The sequence below is a fragment of the Coregonus clupeaformis genome, chromosome 30 (assembly GCF_020615455.1).
Source record: "Coregonus clupeaformis isolate EN_2021a chromosome 30, ASM2061545v1, whole genome shotgun sequence".
Classification (NCBI taxonomy): Eukaryota; Metazoa; Chordata; class Actinopteri; order Salmoniformes; family Salmonidae; genus Coregonus; species Coregonus clupeaformis.
The window spans coordinates 50,056,374-50,080,840 of record NC_059221.1 but is presented as its reverse complement, the minus strand read 5'-3'; the positions used below and the strand labels follow the sequence as shown (position 1 = coordinate 50,080,840).

General features: G+C 44.9%; 1 protein-coding gene across 1 annotated transcript; it reads left to right on the top strand.

Moving 5' to 3' along the window:
• The first annotated feature begins 192 nt into the window (after positions 1-192).
• On the top strand, positions 193-23,980 carry LOC121572307 (kinesin heavy chain). The gene is made up of 25 exons (XM_041884353.2): positions 193-676; positions 3,668-3,755; positions 5,998-6,071; positions 6,656-6,760; positions 7,067-7,115; positions 7,353-7,408; positions 7,576-7,663; positions 10,057-10,181; positions 10,528-10,632; positions 12,537-12,685; positions 14,156-14,304; positions 14,745-14,929; positions 15,165-15,233; positions 15,648-15,734; positions 15,820-15,939; positions 17,853-17,999; positions 18,295-18,492; positions 18,705-18,822; positions 18,906-18,982; positions 19,134-19,243; positions 20,078-20,240; positions 20,399-20,470; positions 20,697-20,801; positions 21,521-21,737; positions 22,003-23,980. The coding sequence occupies exons 1-25, from the start codon at positions 548-550 to the stop codon at positions 22,098-22,100; spliced, it is 2,883 nt and encodes a 960-aa protein (XP_041740287.1). The 5' UTR covers positions 193-547; the 3' UTR covers positions 22,101-23,980.
• Positions 23,981-24,467: the final 487 nt, after the last annotated feature.

Here is a 24,467-nt window from a genome sequence, read left to right as displayed (position 1 = left end):
AAAAGGAATTTAAATATATTGCAATTAGTTGCACGTAGTAGTTTTTTTATCCCATTGATGGGCAATAGAATTTCAAAGTTGACGCTTATACATTTCCTTCATTGTTAAATACTGACCTCTAGCGGTTATTTTGAGGATATAGCAGCGAGATGCTGGGCCCCAGCCCAGAGGGAGGAGGGAGGTGCTGATGCTGATGCAGTGTGGAAGAGAAGAGTGCAGAGCAACGTGCAGGATGATGCGGTGGTTTCTCAATTCCGTGGCACTCGTCTCTTCTGAAGGGTCGGCTTTACCTATCTACTTGTAAATTATATTTTAGTAGGATTTATTTTTTTCATCCAAGACTGTCTTCGGAACAATATTTTGCATTCTGATCGGAATGGACGACTGCAGTTGATTTCTCTGTCTCAACTAAATGCCCATGGCGTAGCGAACTAGAGGCACTTTGGGTGAAGGACGCGTTGGTTTATTGATAGTCATTCAACAGATAAAAACAATCCTCGGATCACAAGTTTATCTGGATATCTGCTTGCCTGGATAGAACGCAACCATGGCGGATGCTGCAGCCGAATACGGCGTGAAAGTAATGTGCCGATTCAGGCCACTAAATGAATCCGAAATAACAAGAGGAGACAAATATATCCCCAAATTTAAAGAAGACGACACCGTGGTTATAACTGTAAGTGCTGCATCTAATAGTTAATTGATATGCTGTGTAGGTAAGTATTGTTGCCTTAACTAGACAACTCGAACACCAGCAAAACGCGCAGAGGAAATGTGCAATGCAGTGAGCATTTCCAATAGAGATCGCCCAATGCATTGACTGAATCTTTACACACAGCACATTGAATTGTAGCCTATTGAAAAACATTTTTATGTGGCAACTTCCACAAACATCGCAAAAATGTTTGTGACCCTCTGCAGAGCATTTGTTGGTAGCCTATATGTTTTGATTGTGTTGCGCTGTAGCTTTCTCCAGCGGCAGCTGATGGCCTCAGATGGAATATTGGGAATTGTTGCCGGAGATAGACAGTGGCCGGGTGCTGTTGCCAGAGAGGCAGATTGTGCTTTGACACTGCTGTGATGCAGTATTCACTCTGCTGAGATAGCAGATTCCAGGTGGCTAACATTCTGTTCTTCTCTGTCTAAGCTCTGTCACCTGTGGTGAATGCAAGCTGAGCTGCACTCATAATAGGACAATTAACAACATTGAAATAAGGCATTTCCTCTCATTCTACTAACTATAAAGCACACAGCCTATACCTTGAATGTATTAATTTGATTGAATCTAATAGGATTTATTTAAAGTTCCCATTTAAAAAGTGGCAAGCCTGTTAAATTGATGTACAGTAGTTGGATAACTGGCTTGGCTTGAATGATTCAGGTTTCAGCTGGTGGCAAGGGAGACATCTACATTTCTCCTGTGGTGGACACCCCTTCAAATTAGTGGATTCGGCTATTTCAGCCACACCCGTTGCTGACAGGTGTATAAAATCGAGCACACAGCCATGCAATCTCCATAGACAGCTCAGTGACTTTCAACGTGGCTGAAGGTGGCATCATAGGATGCCACCTTTCCTATAAGTCAGTTCGTAAAATTCCTGCCCTGTAAGTGCTGTTATTATGAAGTGGAAACATCTAGGAGCAACAAGGGCTCAGCCACGAAGTGGTAGGCCACACAAGCTCACAGAACGGGACCACCAAGTGCTAAATCGAGTAGCATGTAAAAAATAGTCTGTACTCTGTTGCAACACTCACTACCGAGTTCCAAACTGCCTCTGGAAGCAACATCAGCACAAGAACTGTTCATCATGAAATGGGTTTCCATGGCCGAGCAGCTGCACACAAGCCTAAGATTAACATCTGCATTGCTAAGCGTCGGCTGGAGTGGTGTAAAGCTCACCGCCATTGGACTCTGGAGCAGTGGAAACGCGTTCTCTGGAGTGATGAATCAAGCTTCACCATCTGGCAGTCCGATGGACGAATCTGGGTTTGGCGGATGCCAGAAGAACGCTGCCTGCCCGAATGCATAGTGCCAACTGTAAAGTTTGGTGGAGGAGGAATAATGGTCTGGGGCTGTTTGTCATTGGTCGGGCTAGGCCCCTTAGTTCCAGTGAAGGGAAATCTTAATGCTACAGCATACAATGACATTCTAAACGATTCTGTACTTCCAACTTTGTGGCAACAGTTTGGGGAAGGCCCTTTCCTGTTTCAGCATGACAATGCCCCCGTGCACAAAGCGAGGTCCATACAGAAATGGTTTGTCGAGATCGGTGTGGAAGAACTTGACTGGCCTGCACAGAGCCCTGACCTCAACCCCATCGAACATCTTTGGGATGAATTGGAACACCGACTGCAAGCCAGGCCTAATCGCCCAACATCAGTGCCCGACCTCAGTAATGCTCTTGTGGCTAAATGAAAGCAAGTCCCCGCAGCAATGTCCAACATCTAGTGGAAAGCCTTTCCAGAAGAGTGGAGGCTGTTATAGCAGCAAAGGGGGGACCAACTCCATATTAATGCCTGTGATTTTGAAACGAGATGGTTGACGAGCAGGTGTCCACATACCTTTGGTCATGTAGTACAGTTCTAATCTAGATCTTTTGTAAGAATCTAAAGGTCTTATTTTGCGTGCTCCGTTGTATTAGAATGAGGTCTTGTGTACAGAAAGCCTACACAGTTATCATCACAATAGCTTGTCTCTCTGTTAACAGTATCTGACTACAGGCTCCTCCCCTTGCTCAACAGCCGTTCAGTGTTCATGTATTATTCATAAGGTTGTATGCCATCATAAAGAAACATTGTGTCAGTGTGTGTTAAGGAAGTCCACTGTATACCACATATTTACCTAATATAATATGAAATTGAGGCCTAATGCAGTTGTGTATTATGAAGGCCTATGAGATCTCGCGTCAATCACTTTAGTTCCAGAGAAAGAACAGAAGCCTCTGTTTAAAGCCGGAGGCCTACTAGCTGGTACAGACATCTCTTCATTCTCCTGTAGCCTGCAGACAGCTCAGCTGGTACAGACATCTCCTCCCTCATTCAGCTGCTGACAGGCTGGTTGTCAAGTGAGGGAAGCCTTGTCCTGTGTTGTGTCCGTCACCGTAGACCAGGCTGGATCGTGTTGATTAAACCTGCTGCTTGTAGCTCTATTGTAATTGTCTCACAAGCTCTGCTGCTGATTATTGATTACCATTCACAAGCTCTGCTATTGATTACCATTCACAAGCTCTGCTATTGATGATTGATTGCCATTCAAAAGCTCTGCTACTGATTATTGATTACCATTCACAAGCGCTGCTATTAATTATTGATTACCATTCACAAACTGCTATTGATGATTGATTACCATTCACAACCTCTGCTATTGATTATTCATTACCATTCACAAGCTGTACTATTAATTATTCATTACCATTCACAAACTCTGCTATTGATTATTGATTACTATTCACAAACTGCTATTGATTATTGATTACCATTCACATCCTCTGCTATTGATTATTGAGTACCATTCACAAGCACTGCTATTGATTAGTGAGTACCATTCACAATCGCTGCTATGGATTATTGAGTACCATTCACATAATGTTGTTGCTCCCATTTACCCATCCCTCTTTCCCATAGAGCTCTGTAGTCACTGTGCATCTCTTTTGTCTGTTGTGGACAGGGTAAACCATATGTCTTTGACCGCGTCCTGCCTCCCAACACAGCCCAGGAGCAGGTCTACGATGCCTGTGCCAAACAGATTGTTAAAGGTAGGCTAGCCCTAAACAGATTGCTAAAGGTAGACTAGCCCTACCAGCTGGTGAGTCCTTACCCTTGTGGAATACGTGTTATTATGTCTGATCCACATTCCTTGTGTACAGTGTATTCTGAAAGTATTCAGACCCCTTGACCTTTTCCACATTTTGTTATGTTAGTCTTATTCTAAAATGGATTAAATAAAAATGTTTCCTCATCAATCTACACACAATACCCCATAATGATAAAGCGAAAACAGGTTTTTCTAAATTTTAGCAAATTTATTACAAATAAAAAAACAGAAATACCTTATTTACATAAGTATTCAGACCCTTTGCTATGAGACTCGAAATTGAGCTCAGGTTCATCCTGTTTCCATTGATCATCCTTGAGATGTTTCTACAACTTGATTGGAGTCCACCTGTGGTAAATTCAATTGATTGGACATGATTTGGAAAGGCACACACCAGTATATATATGTTCCCACAGTTGACTTTGCATGTCAGAGCAAAAACCAAGCCATGAGGTCGAAGGAATTGTCCCTAGAGCTCCGAGACAGGATTGTGTCGAGGCACAGATCTGTGGAAGGGTACCAAACAATTTCTGTAGCATTGAAGGTCCCCAAGAACACAGTGGCCTCCATCATTCTTAAATGGAAGAAGTTTGGAACTCTTCTTAGAGCTGGCTGTCCGGCCAAACTGAGAAATCAGGGGAGAAGGGCCTTGGTCAGGGAGGTGACCAAAAACCCGATGGTCACTCTGACAGAGCGCCAGAGTTCCTCTGCGGAGATGGGAGAACCTTCCAGAATGACAACCATCTCTGCAGCACTCCACCAATCAGGCCTTTATTGTGGAGTGGCCAGACGAAAGCCACTCTTCAGTAAAAGGCACATGACAGCCCACTTGGAGTTTGCCAAAAGGCACCTATAGACACGATTCTCTGGTCTGATGAAACCAAGATTGAACTCTTTGGCCCGAATGCCAAGCGTCACATCTGGAGGAAACCTGGCACCATCTCTACGGTGAAGCATGATGGTGGCAGCATCATACAGTGGGGGATGTTTTTCAGTGGCAGGTATTGGCGATTAGTCAGGATCAAGGGATAGATGAATGGAGCAAAGTACAGAGAGATCCTTGATGAAAACCTGCTCCAGAGCGCTCAGGACCTCCGACTGGGGCTAAGGTTCACCTTCCAACAGGACAACGACCCTAAGCACACAGCCAAGACAATGCAGGAGTGGCTTCGGGACAACATTTACGTCATTTAGCAGACGCTCTTATCCAGAGCGACTTACATGAGCAATTAGGGTTAAGTGCCTTGCTTAAGGGCACATCGACAGATTTTTCTCCTAGTCGACTCGGGGATTAGAACCAGCGACCTTTCGGTTACTGGCACAACGCTCTTACCCACTAAGCTACCAAGTCTCTGAATGTCCTTGAGTGGCACAGCCAGAGGCCAAACTTGAACCCGATGGATAATCTCTAGAGAGACCTGAAAATAGCTGTGCAGCGATGCTCCCAAACTGACAGAGCTTGAGAGTATCTGCAGAGAAGAATGGGAGAAACTCCCCAAATACAGGTGTGCCAAGCTTTTAGCATCATACCCAACTCCCCAACGGGCTCGGGAGGCAAAGGTCGAGTCATGTGTCCTCCGAAACATGACCCGCCAAACCGCGCTTCTTAACACCTGCCCGCTTAACCCGGAAGCCAGCTGCACCAATGTGTTGGAGGAAACACAGTACAACTGCCGACCGGGGTCAGCGTGCAGGCGCCCGGCCCGCCACAAGGAGTCGCTAGAGCGCGATGAGCCAAATAAAGCCCCCCCGGCCAAACCCTCCCCGGACGACGCTGGGTCAATTGTGCGCTGACCTATGGGACTCCCGATCACGGCCGGTTGTGATACAGTCCGGGATCGAACCCGGGTCTGTAGTGACGCCTCACTGCGATGCCTTTGACCACTGTGCCACTCGGGAGGCCTCAGTTTTTTATTTTGCAAAAATCTCTAAAAACCTGTTTTTGCTTTGTCATTATGGGGTATTGTGTGTAGATTGATGAGAAAAAAACAATTGAATCCATTTTAGAAAAAGGCTGTAACGGAACAAAATGTGGAAAAAGTCAAGGGGTCTGAATACTTTCCGAATGCACTGTATGTGTGGTGTCCGGCGGGTCGGAAAAAAACACAAGACCGCAAAAATACAAATGTTTTGTTTCACAAAGGACAAATAAAGTTTAACAGTATTGTATTGTATTCACACAGACGTCCTGGGAGGATACAATGGAACCATCTTTGCCTATGGACAGACCTCCTCGGGGAAGACCCACACCATGGAGGTCAGCGTGATTCTCTGTAGTAATAGTACCTGCGTAAATGAAGAGAAATATGAAATATTTGATCTATACTATATGTTGTAGGTATGCGCTAAGAACACGGCACCAAGCCTACTGCACTCATTATTCTCAGACAGTTCAGCAGAGCGGTTTCTGACATGATATTTCACTGGAAGTCAGTCCAGCCTTTCTAAGAGCATTAAAACCCATCAGATCAGTTAGTGAGGCAGACATACATTACGTGATTTTATTACTCTCTGAGATTGAATTGATTTAGGATGAGATTATGGTACTGTAGTGTGAGTGATTAGAAGAACTGGGCCCCCCAACGCTATAGGTTGCATTTGTCCTCGGGCAATGAATTACTTTTTATTAAAGTGGCAAGGATCAGCTAAAGCCAGCAGTAGATAGAGTACAGTATATAGAACAGCTGCTTCTTGGGGTATAGATGTATATTATATAGAACTGCTGTAGATATTCAGTGTATATAGAACAGCTGGCTATAAGGGATGTTTTCCGGACCCCAAGACTATTTAGTGATAATAATCAGTATTGAGTGTGATGTGATTTATTTTTCCTCATCGCAGGGCAAGCTCCATGACCCACAGCTGATGGGCATCATCCCACGCATCGCTCACGACATCTTTGATCACATCTACTCCATGGACGAGAACCTTGAGTTCCACATCAAGGTATTAAATTGTTCAATTCAACTTTATTTATCCCCTCGGGGGCCATTAAGAAAGGCAAAGTCAGTCTACAAGTATCAAATCAATTTCAACACGATGTCTGGTCATCAAAATGTACAAAAAGAGGAATGAATCCAAAACTGAAACAGTGTGGTGGTTTCCATCCCCTCCAGTATTCTCATGTTGATACCTACACACCTGGAACAGACACTATTTGGTGTAAAGGACCTTTAAAGATCGCAGGCGGCTTCCTACCATTTCTATGGTCATCAAAATGTACACTGTATTGATTCCTGTTTTCTTGTGCAGGTCTCGTATTTTGAAATCTACCTGGACAAGATCCGAGACTTACTAGATGGTAAGAAGACCTCATGTTCTGTTGGATGGACTTCAAAAAGAGAAGTCTTTTGAAGATGAACAGAGATCATTTTAGACAGATCATAACGGGGGGCGGCAGGTAGCCTAGCAGTTAAGTGCGTTGGGCCAGGAACCGAAAGGTCGCTGGTTCGAATCCCAGAGGTGGCGAGTTTGAAAAATCTGCCGTTCTGCCCTGACTAGGTATCCTTTTCTAACGACTCACTTTCCTCTTTTCCAGTGTCGAAGACCAACCTGGCTGTGCATGAGGACAAGAACAGAGTTCCCTATGTCAAGGTGAGCAGTACAGATGGTTGGGTAACACATTCTGCAGGTATAATGCTTTATTACTTGTCATAAGCATGTATCAGCCTTTTATAATGTCTTATTATGAGGCTTATATGTTATAGCAATCAGAAAAGGCACCAACCTGTTAAAGCTGTGATGATGTGATCCTGTCCCAGGGTTGTACAGAGCGCTTTGTATCCAGTCCAGAGGAGGTCATGGATGTCATCGATGAGGGAAAGGCCAACCGGCACGTGGCTGTGACAAGTATGTTGTGTGTCTCTTCAATCAATCAATCACATTTATTTATGAAGCCCTTCTTAGATCAATAGTTGTGTAAAAGTGTTTAACAGTATCCCGACCTAGAAGGGTGTATCATTGCTATTATAAGATGTACTTCTTCTATAATATATACTTCTTCTATAAGATATACTTCTTCTATAATATATAAATGACTTATTCTATAATATATACTTCTTCTATAAGATATACTTCTTCTATAATATATACTTATTCTATAAGATATACTTCTTCTATAAGATATACTTCTTCTATAATATATACTTCTTCTATAAGATATACTTCTTCTATAAAATATACTTCTTCCATAAGATATACTTCTTCTATAATATATACTTCTTCTATAATATATACTTCTTCTATAAGATATACTTCTTCCATAAGATATACTTCTTCAATAATATATACTTCTTCAAAAATATAGACTTCTTCAATAATATATACTTCTTCTATAAGATATACTTCTTCCATAAGATATACTTCTTCAATAATATATACTTCTTCTATAATATATACTTCTTCTATAATATATACTTCTTCTATAAGATATACTTCTTCAATAATATAGACTTCTTCAATAATATATACTTCTTCAATAATATAGACTTCTTCAATAATATATACTTCTTCTATAAGATATACTTCTTCCATAAGATATACAGTGAGGGAAAAAAGTATTTGATCCCCTGCTGATTTTGTACGTTTGCCCACTGACAAAGAAATGATCAGTCTATCATTTTAATGGTAGGTTTATTTGAACAGTGAGAGACAGAATAACAACAACAAAATCCAGAAAAACGCATGTCGAAAATGTTATAAATTGATTTGCATTTTAATGAGGGAAATAAGTATTTGACCCCCTCTCAATTAGAAAGATTTCTGGCTCCCAGGTGTCTTTTATACAGGTAACGAGCTGAGATTAGGAGCACACTCTTAAAGGGAGTGCTCCTAATCTCAGCTTGTTACCTGTATAAAAGACACCTGTCCACAGAAGCAATCAATCAATCAGATTCCAAACTCTACACCATGGCCAAGACCAAAGAGCTCTCCAAGGATGTCAGAGACAAGATTGTAGACCTACACAAGGCTTGAATGGGCTACAAGACCATCGCCAAGCAGCTTGGTGAGAAGGTGACAACAGTTGGTGCGATTATTCGTAAATGGAAGAAACACAAAATAACTGTCAATCTCCCTCGGCCTGGGGCTCCATGCAAGATCTCACCTCGTGGAGTTGCAATGATCATGAGAACGGTGAGGAATCAGCCCAGAACTACACGGGAGGATCTTGTCAATGATCTCAAGGCAGCTGGGACCATAGTCACCAAGAAAACAATTGGTAACACACTACGCCGTGAAGGACTGAAATCCTGCAGTGCCCGCAAGGTCCCCCTGCTCAAGAAAGCACATATACAGGGCCGTCTGAAGTTTGCCAATGAACATCTGAATGATTCAGAGGAGAACTGGGTGAAAGTGTTGTGGTCAGATGAGACCAAAATCGAGCTCTTTGGCATCAACTCAACTCGCCGTGTTTGGAGGAGGAGGAATGCTGCCTATGACCCCAAGAACACCATCCCCACCGTCAAACATGGAGGTGGAAACATTATGCTTTGGGGGTGTTTTTCTGCTAAGGGAACAGGACAACTTCACTGCATCAAAGGGACGATGGACGGGGCCATGTACTGTCAAATCTTGGGTGAGAACCTCCTTCCCTCAGCCAGGGCATTGAAAATGGGTCGTGGATGGGTATTCCAGCATGACAATGACCCAAAACACACGGCCAAGGCAACAAAGGAGTGGCTCAAGAAGAAGCACATTAAGGTCCTGGAATGGCCTAGCCAGTCTCCAGACTTTAATCCCATAGAAAATCTGTGGAGGGATCTGAAGGTTCGAGTTGCCAAACGTCAGCCTCGAAACCTTAATGACTTGGAGAAGATCTGCCAAGAGGAGTGGAACATAATCCCTCCTGAGATGTGTGCAAACCTGGTGGCCAACTACAAGAAACGTCTGACCTCTGTGATTGCCAACAAGGGTTTTGCCACCAAGTACTAAGTCATGTTTTGCAGAGGGGTCAAATACTTATTTCCCTCATTAAAATGCAAATCAATTTATAACATTTTTGACATGCGTTTTTCTGATTTTTTTGTTGTTATTCTGTCTCTCACTGTTCAAATAAACCTACCATTAAAATTATAGACTGATCATGTCTTTGTCAGTGGGCAAACGTACAAAATCAGCAGGGGATCAAATACTTTTTTCCCTCACTGTACTTCTTCAATAATATATACTTCTTCAATAATATATACTTCTTCTATAATATATACTTCTTCTATAAGATATACTTATTTTGTCCGTGTTCATAGACATGAATGAGCACAGTTCCAGAAGCCACAGCATCTTCCTGATCAACATCAAACAAGAGAATGTGGAAACAGAGAAGAAACTGTCAGGGAAGTTATACCTGGTGGATCTGGCTGGTAGTGAGAAGGTAAATCAGTATGACGGTAAAGACAGACTCCAACAAACCACCAGAACTTTACAACTGTTTATAACTTGTATCACAACTGTGTTATAACTCTAGGCTTGTCTGATGACGACGCCAATGAACTGCCATAACTTGTGTTAGAACTGTGCAATGATTGTGTTATAATGTGTTATAACTCCCAGCTTGTCAGTCAGGCGTAAGATGCTGAAGACAGACCCCCAACAAACGAATTGTGATATGACTGTTATAACTGTTTTATAATGTGTTATAACTCCAGGCCTGTCAGTTATAAGATGCTGCAGCATTGTGTGGCCTCTCTCCCCTGCTGACAGCCTTTTCTCTCTTTAAGGTCAGTAAGACAGGTGCTGAAGGAGCCGTGTTGGACGAAGCTAAAAATATCAATAAGTCCCTCTCCGCTCTGGGGAATGTCATCTCTGCTCTGGCTGAGGGGACAGTGAGTTCTCTATAAATATTACCCTTACCCTTCTCTCTTTAATATAGTGACATCAGCAGGGATTACTGAATACTTTGCATATGTGAAATTGAAATAATGCAAAAACAATACAGTCGTGGTCAAAAGTTTTGAGAATGACACAAGTATTGGTCTTCACAAAGTTCGCTGCTTCAGTGTTTTTAGATATTTTTGTCAGATGTTACTATGGTATACTGAAGTATAATTACAAGCATTCCATAAGTGTCAAAAGCATTTATTGACAATTATATTACGTTTATGCAAAGAGTCAATATTTGCAGTGTTGACCCTTCTTTTTCAAGACCTCTTGCAATCCGCCCTGGCATGCTGTCAATTAACTTCTGAGCCACATCCTGACTGATGGCAGCCCATTCTTGCATAATCAATGCTTGGAGTTTGTCAGAATTTGTGGGTTTTTGTTTGTTTGAGGATCGACCACAAGTTCTCAATGGGATTAAGATCTGGGGAGTTTCCTGGCCATGGACCCAAAATGTATATGTTTTGTTCCCCGAGCCACTTAGTTATCACTTTTGCATTATGGCAAGGTGCTCCATCATGCTGGAAAAGGCATTGTTCGTCACCAAACTGTTCTTGGATGGTTGGGAGAAGTTGCTCTCGGAGGATGTATTGGTACCATTCTTTATTCATGGCTGTGTTCTTAGGCAAAATTGTGAGTGAGCCCACTCCCTTGCCTGAGAAGCAACCCCACACATGAATGGTCTCAGGATGCTTTACTGTTGGCATGACACAGGACTGATGGTAGCGCTCACCTTGTCTTCTCCGGACAAGCTTTTTTCCGGATGCCCCAAACAATCGGAAAGGGGATTCATCAGAGAAAATGACTTTACCCCAGTCCTCAGCAGTCCAATCCCTGTACCTTTTGAAGAATATCAGTCTGTCCCTGATGTTTTTCCTGGACAGAAGTGGCACCAGGCACTCCTCCAAATGTCTTCGCCTCACTGTGCGTGCAGATGCACTCACACCTGCCTGCTGCCATTCCTGAGCAAGCTCTGCACTGGTGGTGCCCCGATCCCGCAGCTGAATCAACTTTAGGAGACAGTCCTGGCGCTTGCTGGACTTTCTTGGGCGCCCTGAAGCCTTCTTCACAACAATTGAACCTCTCTCCTTGAAGTTCTTGATGATCCGATAAATGGTTGATTTAGGTGCAATCTTACTAGCAGCAATATCCATGCCTGTGAAGCCCTTTTTGTGCAAAGCAATGATGACGGTATGCGTTTCCTTGCAGGTAACCATGGTTAACAGAGGAAGAACAATGATTTCAAGCACCACCCTCCTTTTAAAGCTTCCAGTCTGTTATTCTAACTCAATCAGCATGACATAGTGATCTCCAGCCTTGTCCTAGTCAACACTCTCACCTGTGTTAACGAGAGAATCACTGACATGATGTCAGCTGATCCTTTTGTGGCAGGGCTGAAATGCAGTGGAACTGTTTTTGGGGGATTAAGTTCATTTTCATGGCAAAGAGGGACTTTGCAATTAATTGCAATTCATCTGATCACTCTTCATAACATTCTGGAGTATATGCAAATTGCCATCATAAAAACTGAGGCAGCAGACTTTGTGAAAATTAATATTTGTGTCATTCTCAAAACTTTTGACCACGACTGTAGACCAAAATGTGCTTTTGCTGAAAAAAGTTCTGCATCAGCAGTAAGGTCATGTTTTACCTCTGATCTGGCCCTGATGGATGCTGATAGGCCCTGATGGCTGATTGGTTATCTATGAGACTGTCTGCTGATAGGCCCTGATGGCTGATTGGTTATCTATGAGACTGTCTGCTGAAAGGCCCTGATGGCTGACTGGTTATCTATGAGGCTGTCTGCTGAAAGGCCCTGATGGTTAAATGATGTGTTGTTTGTTTTCAGAAAACCCACGTCCCGTATAGAGACAGCAAGATGACTCGTATCCTGCAGGACTCTCTAGGAGGGAACTGCAGGACTACCATCATCATCTGTGCATCTCCCTCTATCTACAACGAGTGTGAGACCAAGTCTACCCTCATGTTCGGACAGAGGTGGGTCAGCACCACTCTACAGTTTACCTAGTCTAGTGACAGACTACATTTACAACATAAGTCTACCCTCATGTTCAGACAGAGGTGAGCTGCACCAGACCCAGTTCCCCTATTTTATGTAAACAATTAAAGGTTTCCCATGGCAGATGGGCCGTCGTTAATCCAGCAGGATGCTGACAGTGACAGTTGATGATGAGTAGAGCTGGTGATTACCCAGTGTATTCCCTCCTGTTCAGTGCTTACTGAGGGGTTGCATAACAAGCCTCTGCTCTAAGTCTTTATCCAGATGATGAAGACATTGTTCATCCCTCTGACCTTTAGCTAAGTGTTACATCCATCCACTACCCTAAATTCTGATCCGTAGGGCTTTATCCTGCCTCCTGGCTGGACAGCAACAGTAGCATCAGTGGGAGTTAGCCTAGGCTGCTCTGTGTGTTAGAGAACACAGGGAACTTCCAGAACATTCTGACTCTGCTGCCCTGCCAGAGAACACAGGGGACATCCAGAACATTCTGACTCTGCTGCCCTGCCAGAGAACACAGGGGACATCCAGAACATTCTGACTCTGCTGCCCTGCCAGAGAACACAGGGGACATCCAGAACATTCTGTCTGTGTTGCCCTGCCAGAGAACACAGGAAACTTCCAGAACATTCTGACTCTGCTGCCCTGCCAGAGAACACAGGGGACATCCAGAACATTCTGACTCTGCTGCCCTGCCAGAGAACACAGGGGACATCCAGAACATTCTGACTCTGCTGCCCTGCCAGAGAACACAGGGGACATCCAGAACATTCTGTCTGTGTTGCCCTGCCAGAGAACACAGGAAACTTCCAGAACATTCTGACTCTGCTGCCCTGCCAGAGAACACCGGGGACATCCAGAATATTCTGTCTGTGTTGCCCTGCCAGAGAACACAGGGGACATCCAGAACATTCTGTCTCTGCCGCCCTGCCAGAGAAAACAGGGTACATCCAGAACATTCTGTGGAGAGGAGCTGATGGAGGTAGAACAGTAGGGGCTACAGAGCGATGTGCTGTGCTGTGGTGCGCTCCACTGCTCTGCACTGCCTGCACCCATGTGACCACCACTGCTGTCTGTGAGAAGAGGCTGAGAGGAGTTGGGCTTTACACGTCAGTCTACAGTACACGGCATGGCTAATTTGTCCCCGGTCACCTTCACAAGGGACAACTCCTGTCATATATCTCAGACCAGTTACTATATGCAGCTATCTGCCCACCCTGCTTCTTATTGGATCACCTCCTCCAGTTGTGTTGATTCAATGTTTATCCCATCTGTTCAGAGCTGTTCTGACAAAATATTATATTGTAGATAAGTGATGAGTAAATGAAGCCACAATGTCCTTTGGTGGATGAATTACAGCCCATTTGCCATGTACAAGTAGTGCTTTGCTGTATAGGGAATAGGGTGTGATTAGGAATCTGAGTGTGTGTGTCCCACCCTCCACACAGAGCCAAGACCATCAAGAACACAGTGTCTGTGAACCTGGAGCTGACTGCTGAGGAGTGGAAGAAGAAGTACGAGAAGGAGAAGGAGAAGAACAAGAGTCTGAAGAACGTCATCCACAGACTGGAGATGGAGCTCAACCGTTGGAGGAACGGTGAGGGAGGGAGATGGGGAGGTGGAGAGAGAGAGAGAGAGAGAGGGGGGTAAGAGAGAGAGAGAGAGGGGTAAGAGAGAGAGAGAGAGAGAGAGAGAGAGAGAGAGAGAGAGAGAGAGAGAGAGAGAGAGAGAGAGAGAGAGAGAGAGAGAGAGAGAGAGAGAGAGAGAGAGAGAGAGAGAGAGAGAGAGAGAGAGAGAGAGAGAGAGAGAGAGAGAGAGAGAGAGAGAGAGAGAGAGAGAGAGAGAGAGAGAGAGAGAATTGAAACCTTCATATGAAATAGAGCCAGACTGAGTTAGTGTTCCCATGGTAGACATTGAGTGAATGAGTGCACAGTTCAGGGAGAAGGTTAGAGAATCGGACCGCAGCTCATGTCTGATTATAGACCCAGACAACCAGTGTTCTAACCAGTGCCCCCTACTTGTCTGTCCCTGTCTCAGGTGAGAACGTCCCTGAGGAGGAGCAGCTGAGTGCTAAGGAGCAGAAGCACCTGGAGCCGTGTGACAACACTCCCATCATAGATAACATGGCTCCAGCTAACGGCCTGGTCCTGGTCGTCTCCACCGAGGAGAAGAGCAAGTACGAAGAGGACATCAGCAATCTGTACAAACAACTGGACGACAAGGTCAACCAGGGAAATCTAAGCAGACTAGATTAGAGAACTGAGTCAATTCATTTTGGAGCATACAATCTCAACATACATAAAGAATAACAGACATTAAAACACATGCATCAACATTAAATGGTTGGCTAGATTGGGCAGGAGTAGGAAGGGGTTGGATTTTTAAAGTCAAATCAATGTTTCCAACTATATTGTAAATGAAATGTAAATTGTTGCTTGTTTTGTTTGTGTCCCACAGGATGATGAGATCAACCAGCAGAGCCAGCTGGCGGAGAAACTCAAGGAACAGATGTTGGACCAGGATGAGGTGACCAATCATGAACAACCTTATTTTCTCATCTTAAAGGGCAATGTCACTCAAAAACTTGATTTTGATACAGTACCAAAATGTTTTGCATGTCAGCAGTCAAGTTGTTAAGATATTGGACTTTCAAGAAGAATAGTGTCTCCTGCCACATCATGATGATGAGGCGTTTTGCATCATCATGATAATGTGGCTGGAGACACTTTTCTTCTTAAAAGTCCAATGTCTTGATGATGCTTTCAAATGGATGATATACATCTAAGGGGGATTCAACCAGGTTACATGGTGTGAATTTGTCTGTGTGTGTTCCCTTTTCCGTGTGTGTGTGTGTGTGTGTGTGTGTGTGTGTGTGTGTGTGTGTGTGTGTGTGTGTGTGTGTGTGTGTGCGTGTGTGTGTCCATGTGGGTCTCTCCTCAGCTGCTGGCGTCGACGAGAAGGGACTATGAGAAGATCCATGAGGATCTGTCTCGTCTGCAGACGGAGAACGAGGCTGCCAAGGAGGAGGTGAAGGAGAACATTATGAATGAATCCACATTATTATTATAGAATTATAAATTATTGTATCATTATTATGTTCTTATTATTCTAGGTGAAGGAGGTGCTGCAGGCGTTGGAGGAGCTGGCTGTGAACTACGACCAGAAGAGCCAGGAGGTGGAGAACAGGAGCCAGGCCAACGAACAGCTGCAGGATGAGCTGCAGCAGAAGACTGTGGGTCTATGGGCATGATGGGTGGGATAGAGAGGTCTATGGGCATGATGGGTGGGATAGAGAGGTCTATGGGCATGATGGGTGGGATAGAGAGGTCTATGGGCATGATGGGTGGGATAGAGAGGTATATGGGCATGATGGGTGGGATAGAGAGGTCTAGAGCAGTTCAGCCTTAGCTTATTTTTTGGTTTACCGTACCCCTAATGACATTTTGTTCTACCGAGGTACCCCTTAATGTGTGAGTGATCTATATACAGTACCAGTCAAACGTTTGGACACACCTACTCATTCAAGGGTTTTTCTTTATTTTTACTATTTTCTACATTGTAGCATAATAGTGAAGACATCAAAACTATGAAATAACACATATGGAATCATGTAGTAACCAAAAAAGTGTTTAAAAAAATCTAAATATATTTTAGATATTCTTCAAAGTAGCCACCCTTTGCCTTGATGACAGTTTTGCACACTCTTGGCATTCTCCCAACCAGCTTCATGAGGAATGCTTTTCCAAAAGTCTTGAAGCAGTTCCCACATATGTTGAGCACTTGTTGGATGATTTTCCTTCACTCTGCTGTCCGACTCATCCCAAACCATCTCAATTGGGTTGAGGTCAGGTGATTGCGGAGGCCAGGTCATTCAAGGCACACTTAACCAGTGTGTCATTGTCCTGTTGAAAAACAAATGATAGTCCCACTAAGCGCAAACCAGATGGGATGGTGTATTGCTGCAGAATGGTGTGGTAGCCATGCTGGTTAAGTGTGCCTTGAATTCTAAATAAATCACTGACAGTGTCACCAGCAAAGCACCATCACACCTCCTCCTCCATGCTTCATGGTGGGAACCACACATGCGGAGATCATCTGTTCACCTACTCTGCGTCTCACAAAGACACAGCGATTGGAACCAATAATCTCAAATTTGGACTCATCAGACCAAAGGACAGATTTCCACCGGTCTAATGTCCATTGCTCGTGTTTCTTGGCCCAAGCAAGTCTCTTCTTATTATTGGTGTCCTTTAGTAGTGGTTTCTTTGCAGTGACCATGAAGGCCTGATTCATGCAGTCTCCTCTGAACAGTTGATGTTGAGATGTGTCTCTTACTTGAATTCTGTGAAGCATTTATTTGGGCTGCAATTTCTGAGGTGTAGTTAACTCTAATGAACATATCCTCTGCAGCAGAGGTAACTCTGGGTCTTCCTTTCCTGTGGCGGTCCTCATGAGAGACAGTTTCATCATAGCGCTTGATGGTTTTTGCGACTGCACTTGAAGAAACTTTCAAAGTTCTTGAGATTTTCCGGATTGACTGACCTTCATGTCTTTAAAGTAATGATGGACTGTCATTTCTCTTTGATTATTTGAGCTGTTCTGGCCATAATATGGACTTGGTCTTTTACCAAATAGGGCTATCTTCAGTATACCACCCCTACCTTGTCACAAGACAACTGATTGGCTCAAACGCATTAAGAAGGAAAGAAATTCCAAAAATTAACTTTTAACATGGCACATCTGTTAATTGAAATGCATTCCAGGTGACTACCTCATGAAGCTGGTTGAGAGAATGCCAAGAGTGCTCAAAGCTGTCATCAAGTCAAAGGGTGGCTACTTTGAAGAATCTCAAATATAAAATATATTTTGATTTGTTTAACACTTTTTTGGTTACTACATGATTCCATATGTGTTATTTCATAGTTTTGATGTCTTCACCATTATTCTACAATGTAGAAAATAGTAAAAATAAAGAAAAACCTTGGAATGAGAAGGTGTGTCCAAACTTTTGACTGGTACTATACCTATGTTCTAATGAGTCTTTCCCAGATTCCCCTGTGGGTAGACCAGGTACTAGAACTGTATAGAGGGCCCTTAATGATGGAGTGATGTACAACTGCTCCATGTATCTGATGTGTTCCCCAGACGGTCTTGTTGTCAGTTCAGAGGGAGCTGACCACGCTCCAGGAGCTCAGCGGACACCAGAAGAAGAGAGCTGCAGAGATCCTCCACCTGCTGCTCAGAGACCTCAGTGAGATAGGAGCCACCATGGGCACCAGCGACATCAAGGTGGTGAGGGGACCTACACAGCAGATATACATAGACACACATACAGTAGAAACACACACCAAACCAAATACAAACAGTCCCATTCACAACAGTCCTGTTAATTTAACGGGTTGGAACATCGTTCACCTACTGTATGTAGCTAGCAAACCTCTCCACAACATACAACATGAGTCAGAGTTCATGCCCTTTAGTTTACTAACAGTATATCTTCCTCCTAGACTGTTGTAATCCTACTGTTCATCCTCTAGGCTTTATTGAACTCTCTATTTAACTCTACAGTCTTCTTTTTCCTGTCTAGATGGCTGAAGGGAACGGTAACGGTGGAGTGATAGAGGAGGACTTCACCATGACCCGTCTCTACATCAGTAAGATGAAGTCAGAGGTCAAGTCTCTGGTGAACCGCTCCAAGCAGTTGGAAAGCGCCCAGGGTGACACCTCACGCAAGATCGCCACCAACGAGAAGGAGCTGGCTTCCTGTCAGCTGCTCATTTCCCAGGTAACAGAGGAGGGGCCAGGTTTCCCTATAATTGAGAAACATTCTAAAGGCCGACGCAGAAATGCTCTTCCATGATCCTATGTTGAGTCGCTGAATTTCTTTTCACTCTTTGCTGAAGCCCTACAAAATGGCGACACAGGGCTGTGTTCAGTAGGTGTGAAAACAGGAAAGGTTTTGAAACGCTGACCCTGTGTTGGTGTGTTCTGATGTAGCACCAGGCCAAGATCAAGTCCCTGACAGACTACATGCAGAACATGGAACAGAAGAAGAGACAGCTAGAGGAGAGTCAGGACGCTCTGACTGAGGAGCTGGCCAAGATGCACGCTCAGGGTGAGACATGTGCTCACGCTACACGTTCCCTCTATCGACACCACTGCTTCCTTCATAACATGGTTAACATTGTTGTTCAACAGAGAAAATGCACGAGGTGTCAGTGGTGGACACAGAGAAGGAACACATCAGTAGACTGGAAGGTGAAGAGGAAATTAAGGTGATCAAACCCGTGATTAAGGCGTCCACAAGGTGGATCTGGAAGTAGTCTTAGGATGGTTATTCTGTTGGGGAAACAATCTGAAGTTGTACGCATGTGTTTGTGTGTCTCTGTGTGTGACCTCTGATCTGTCCTCCTGTCCGTCACGTAGAAGACCCTGGAACAGCAGATGGAGGCTCACAGAGAGGCCCACCAGAAGCAGCTGGCCCGACTCAGGGACGAGATCGAAGACAAACAGAGGATGCTGGATGAACTCACAGAGTGAGAAGCTATATATACCGTCCGGCGACTCTCTGTGTTTGAGAACACTTTTCTAACTACAATTCATAAAGGCTTCATAGGGCATTCATAAAGGCTTCATAGGGCATTCATACATTCCTCATAAGCACTACATAAATGCTTCACAAATCCTTTACAGGCTGTCATAATACAGTACTAAATGAAAGGTGGTATAAAAGGTCATTACATCTGAAGCATCTATATAGGCCTTATAAAGAATTGATGAATGCTCTATAAAGCCTATGTAACGTCTACTGTTCTCTCCTCCTTTTCACCCTCTACTCTCCCCCTCTCCTCTCCCCCTCTCCTCCTCCGTGTCTCCCCCTCTCCTCTCCCCCTCTCCTCTACCTCTCCTCTCCCCTCTCCTCTCCCCCTCTCCTCCTCCGTGTCTCCCCCCTCCTCTCCCCCTCTCCTCTCCCCCTCTCCTCCTCCGTGTCTCCCCCTCCTCTCCCCCTCTCCTCTCCCCCTCTCCTCCTCCGTATCTCCCCCTCTCCTCTCCCCCTCTCCTCTACCTCTCCTCTCCCCCTCTCCTCTACCTCTCCTCTCCCCCTCTCCTCTCCCCCTCTCCTCCTCCGTGTCTCCCCCTCTCCTCTCCCCCTCTCCTCTACCTCTCCTCTCCCCTCTCCTCTACCTCTCCTCTCCCCCTCTCCTCTCCCCCCTCTCCTCCTCCGTGTCTCCCCCTCTCCTCTCCCCCTCTCCTCCTCCGTGTCTCCCCCCTCTCCTCTCCCCCCTCTCCTCTCCCCCCTCTCCTTTCCCCCTCTCCCCCTCTCCTCTCCCCCTCTCCTCTCCCCCTCTCCTCCTCCGTGTCTCCCCCAGTCTGAACCAGGGCCTGGTGCTGGAGCAGAACAAGCTGCTGTCTGACCATGAGAAGCTGAAGGTGAAGGAACAGGAGACGGACGTGAAGCTCCAGAAGCTGGTCGTCTTCAACCAACAGAGGGAGCAGGCCAGACAGGACCTCAAGGGACTGGAGGAGACTGTGGTACGTCAAGGCTATGAATGACTGACTGACTGGCTGACTGACTGAATGAGTATAGCTCTTCACTTCCTAAGTCTTGCAGATAAATCAATACATCATAGATGTCCATTTCAACATCTTACACTGAGTACAAGTGTCTTCTCTCTGTTTTGTCTTTAAAGGCCAAAGAGCTGCAGACTCTTCATAACCTACGCAGGCTCTTTGTTCAAGACCTCACAACACGCGTCAAGAAGGTAAGGAGATGTTTGCCCATGTAAGAGAGGCTGTGTATCAGAATGCCACCAACCTGTCAGCAGAATGTCAGAGATGCTCGTCTGAAGTCTGTTGTCTTTCAGTGATGACCTGTAGTCTGTAGACTGCGCTCTGTAGTCTGTAGTCTGTAGTCTTTCAGTGATGACCTGTAGTCTGGTCTGTGTGGATAGACTGACTGATGTTTCTGTCCTCTCCTGTTGTGTCCAGAGTGCAGAGCTGGACTGTGAGGATGGAGTGGGCAGCGCCGCCCAGAAACAGAAGATCTCCTTTCTGGAGAATAACCTGGAGCAGCTCACTAAAGTCCACAAGCAGGTACTGTACTGGGACATTATTAAGCAGGTACTGTACTGGGACATTAGCTACTGTACTGGGACATTATTAAGCAGGTACTGTACTGGGACTTTAGCTACTGTACTGGGACATTATTAAGCAGGTACTGTACTGGGACATTATTAACTCAGGTACTGTACTGGAACATTATTAAGCAGGTACTGTACTGGAACATTATTAAGCAGGTACTGTACTGGGACATTATTAAGCAGGTACTGTACTGGGACATTATTAACTCAGGTACTGTACTGGAACATTATTAAGCAGGTACTGTACTGGAACATTATTAAGCAGGTACTGTACTGGAACATTATTAAGCAGGTACTGTACTGGGACATTATTAAGCAGGTACTGGGACATTATTAAGCAGGTACTGTACTGGGACATTATTAAGCAGGTACTGTACTGGGACATCTTTGCAGGTAGAGAAAATGTATCGTTTGATTGGTTCAAAATTATAAATACATTTGATTTGATTTATTAACATTCCTGCCCCCTTCTGGCTGTGTCCTTCTAGTTGGTGCGTGATAACGCGGACCTGCTCTGCAAGCTTCGTAAGCTGACCCTGATATCTCTGTTTCTCCCTCCCTCCCTTTCTCCCCCCCCCCCTCCCTCCCTCCCTTTCTCCCTCCCTCCCTCCCTCCCTCCCTCCATCCCTGTCTCCCCCATCTCCCTGCCTCCCCTCTCTCCCTCCCTCCCAGTTGGTGCGTGACAACGCGGACCTGCGCTGCGAGCTTCCCAAGCTGGAGAAGCGTCTGCGGGCCACGGCCGAGCGGGTCAAGGCCCTGGAGAATGCCCTGAAGGAGGCCAAGGAGAGCGCTATGAGGGACAGGAAACGCTACCAGCTAGAGGTGGACCGCATCAAGGAGGTCGTCAGGGCCAAGAACATGGCCAGGAGAGGAAACTCCGCTCAGATCGGTAAGGATGAAGGGAGGGAGGGAGGGAGGGAGGGGAGGGAGACAGGGAGGGAGGGAGAGAGGGATGGAAGGAAGGAAGGATGGAAGGAAGGAAGGAAGGAAGGAAGGAAGGAAGGAAGGAAGGAAGGAAGGAAGGAAGGAAGGAAGGAAGGAAGGAAGGAAGGGAGGAAGGGAGGGAGGGGAGGGGAGGGGAGGATGGGTTAGGGGCGTGTGTGTGTGGGGGTGGCAGTGTGTGTTGGTATTGATGACTATGTTCTGTCTTCCAGCTAAGCCCATCCGACCAGGCCAACACCCCCTGTCTTCCCCTACAGTCATCAGGGGAGGAGGCCTGTACAGCCACAGCTACAACCACAGCACCAAGTAACCATGTAGAATGTAGACCCTGAGTCAGGAGTGCATGTATGGTAGGTACAGACTGTCCCATTCCCGGTAAGACCACTCTGCCCTCAACCTCCTGTCCTTCCTCTGGGTCTAGGAGTAAGACCACTCTGCCCTCAACCTCCTGTGCTGTCCTTCCTCTGGGTCTAGGAGTAAGACCACTCTGCCCTCAACCTCCTGTTCTGTCCTTCCTCTGGGTCTAGGAGTAAGACCACTCTGCCCTCAACCTCCTGTTCTGTCCTTCCTCTGGGTCTAGGAGTAAGACCACTCTGCCCTCAACCTCCTGGCCTGTCCTTCCTCTGGGTCTAGGAGTAAGACCACTCTGCCCTCAACCTCCTGGCCTGTCCTTCCTCTGGGTCTAGGAGTAAGACCACTCTGCCCTCAACCTCCTGGCCTGTCCTTCCTCTGGGTCTAGGAGTAAGACCACTCTGCCCTCAACCTCCTGGCCTGTCCTTCCTCTGGGTCTAGGAGTAAGACCCTCTGAAAGGCCCTGTGGCATCTTTCATAGTTCTCACATACTGAATGTCTCACACAATCTCTCTCTCTCTCTCGCTCTCTTTTGTACAAATACATATATATTTCATTGTAGTGTTGTCTTGGAGGGGATTAGGTGTGCTGATAGAAGATCGAGTGTATATTACCGAGGGTGATATGTCGTCACTAAGAATCACATTGTATAGTATATGACAGTCACAGTAATGGAAACAGGATCTTTACTTGTTGTTGAAGAATCCTTTGCTTTGCCGACTGCATTAGGAATGTATGATAGTTCACCTAAAGATGTTAAAGTTCAGACTGGAATGATCGCCCACCTGCACTGTGTTTAGCACTATTTTCATTTACTTCAGTTATGATTAGCACATTGTTTTTGCTCTGCTGTATTGGTAAGCATATTGATAATGGTTTACCAATGCTTTTAGGGACATTTTATTCTTAAAAGAAGCTAAGTCTGAATGTAATGTTTTAATTCACGTACAAAGCAAGCTGTGCTCTATTTTAAATTATGCAACTGATTGTAATGACCACTGCATTGAGAAACTTGTGGTGCATAGACCAAAAAGAAAACATCAAGTGTCCCAATTTTACCTAGCCTCAAATTGTGAGGTCGATTTCAATGTCCACCAGTAGAGGGGAGTGTTTTGCAGTTGAGTGCACTGCACTGTATCCATTCTAGGCTACTGCAGTGATGCTGATCAGCCAATCGGAGATGTTCATGCAGTGATCCTGGGGAACAGTGCAATACACTCTATTTCCAAAACTCTAAAAGAAAGAGAAATTGGTAAAAATGTAGGTTTCAATGTAAGCTTCCTACTTACAATGTGGCTCCAATTGTTTTAGTTATCACCGTACTTGCCTCTCACCACTTGCCAAACCGTCATTGTAAATAAACATGTCTTCGTAACTGACTCGCCTAATATAAAATCTATTAAGTAAGGTCATGTAAATAAATCTTGTCAGGAAGTGAATTATGTTTAATCTGAATGGAGATCCATTCCCCAAGTATGTGTTGATATTTCTGTTATGCTTTAAATTTGATCATCTAAGAGCATGATATGGATATATGTACATAATGTTCTAGATGTGTGTTCCATTTGTAAATTATGAAATGATTGCATCTTTCACAGCCATGCCTATAGCTCCTTACCATAGTATGGCTATGGGATATTGTAAGACGTTCCCTCAATGAAGGAACAGCACCACAAGGCAAGTTAGCTTTGAGATGTTGCTTTGAACTCTGCCAGACAACATGGATGGCTCCAAAACAAAGCAGGCATATGATTGATTAATGGCTATTATAACTGCATGGTGTATAATTCATTTTAAATGTTTAAGTCAAAGCAAATAAATAAAGATATTTAACATAAACTGTTTGTTTTTATTGAAACTTCACTCAAGTTGACACAAGCCTCTTAGTTTGTTGATTAAACATTGATCAATGATGTCAAGCTCTGATGTGTCCAGGTGTGGATAATCTGCTATCTATCTCAGCAGGTCCTACATAGTCAATAGAGGGTTGATGACAGTCACATTTTCCTCCGTGTCTTTGTTGTTTCCCCCATATAGCATGTCCACAGAAGCAGCATAGCATGTCCACAGAAGCAGCATAGCATGTCCACAGAAGCAGCATAGCATGTCCACAGAAGCAGCATAGCATGTCCACAGAAGCAGCATAGCATGTCCACAGAAGCAGCATAGCATGTCCACAGAAGCAGCATAGCATGTCCACAGAAGCAGCATAGCATGTCCACAGAAGCAGCATAGCATGTCCACAGAAGCAGCATAGCATGTCCACAGAAGCAGCATAGCATGTCCACAGAAGCAGCATAGCATGTCCACAGAAGCAGCATAGCAT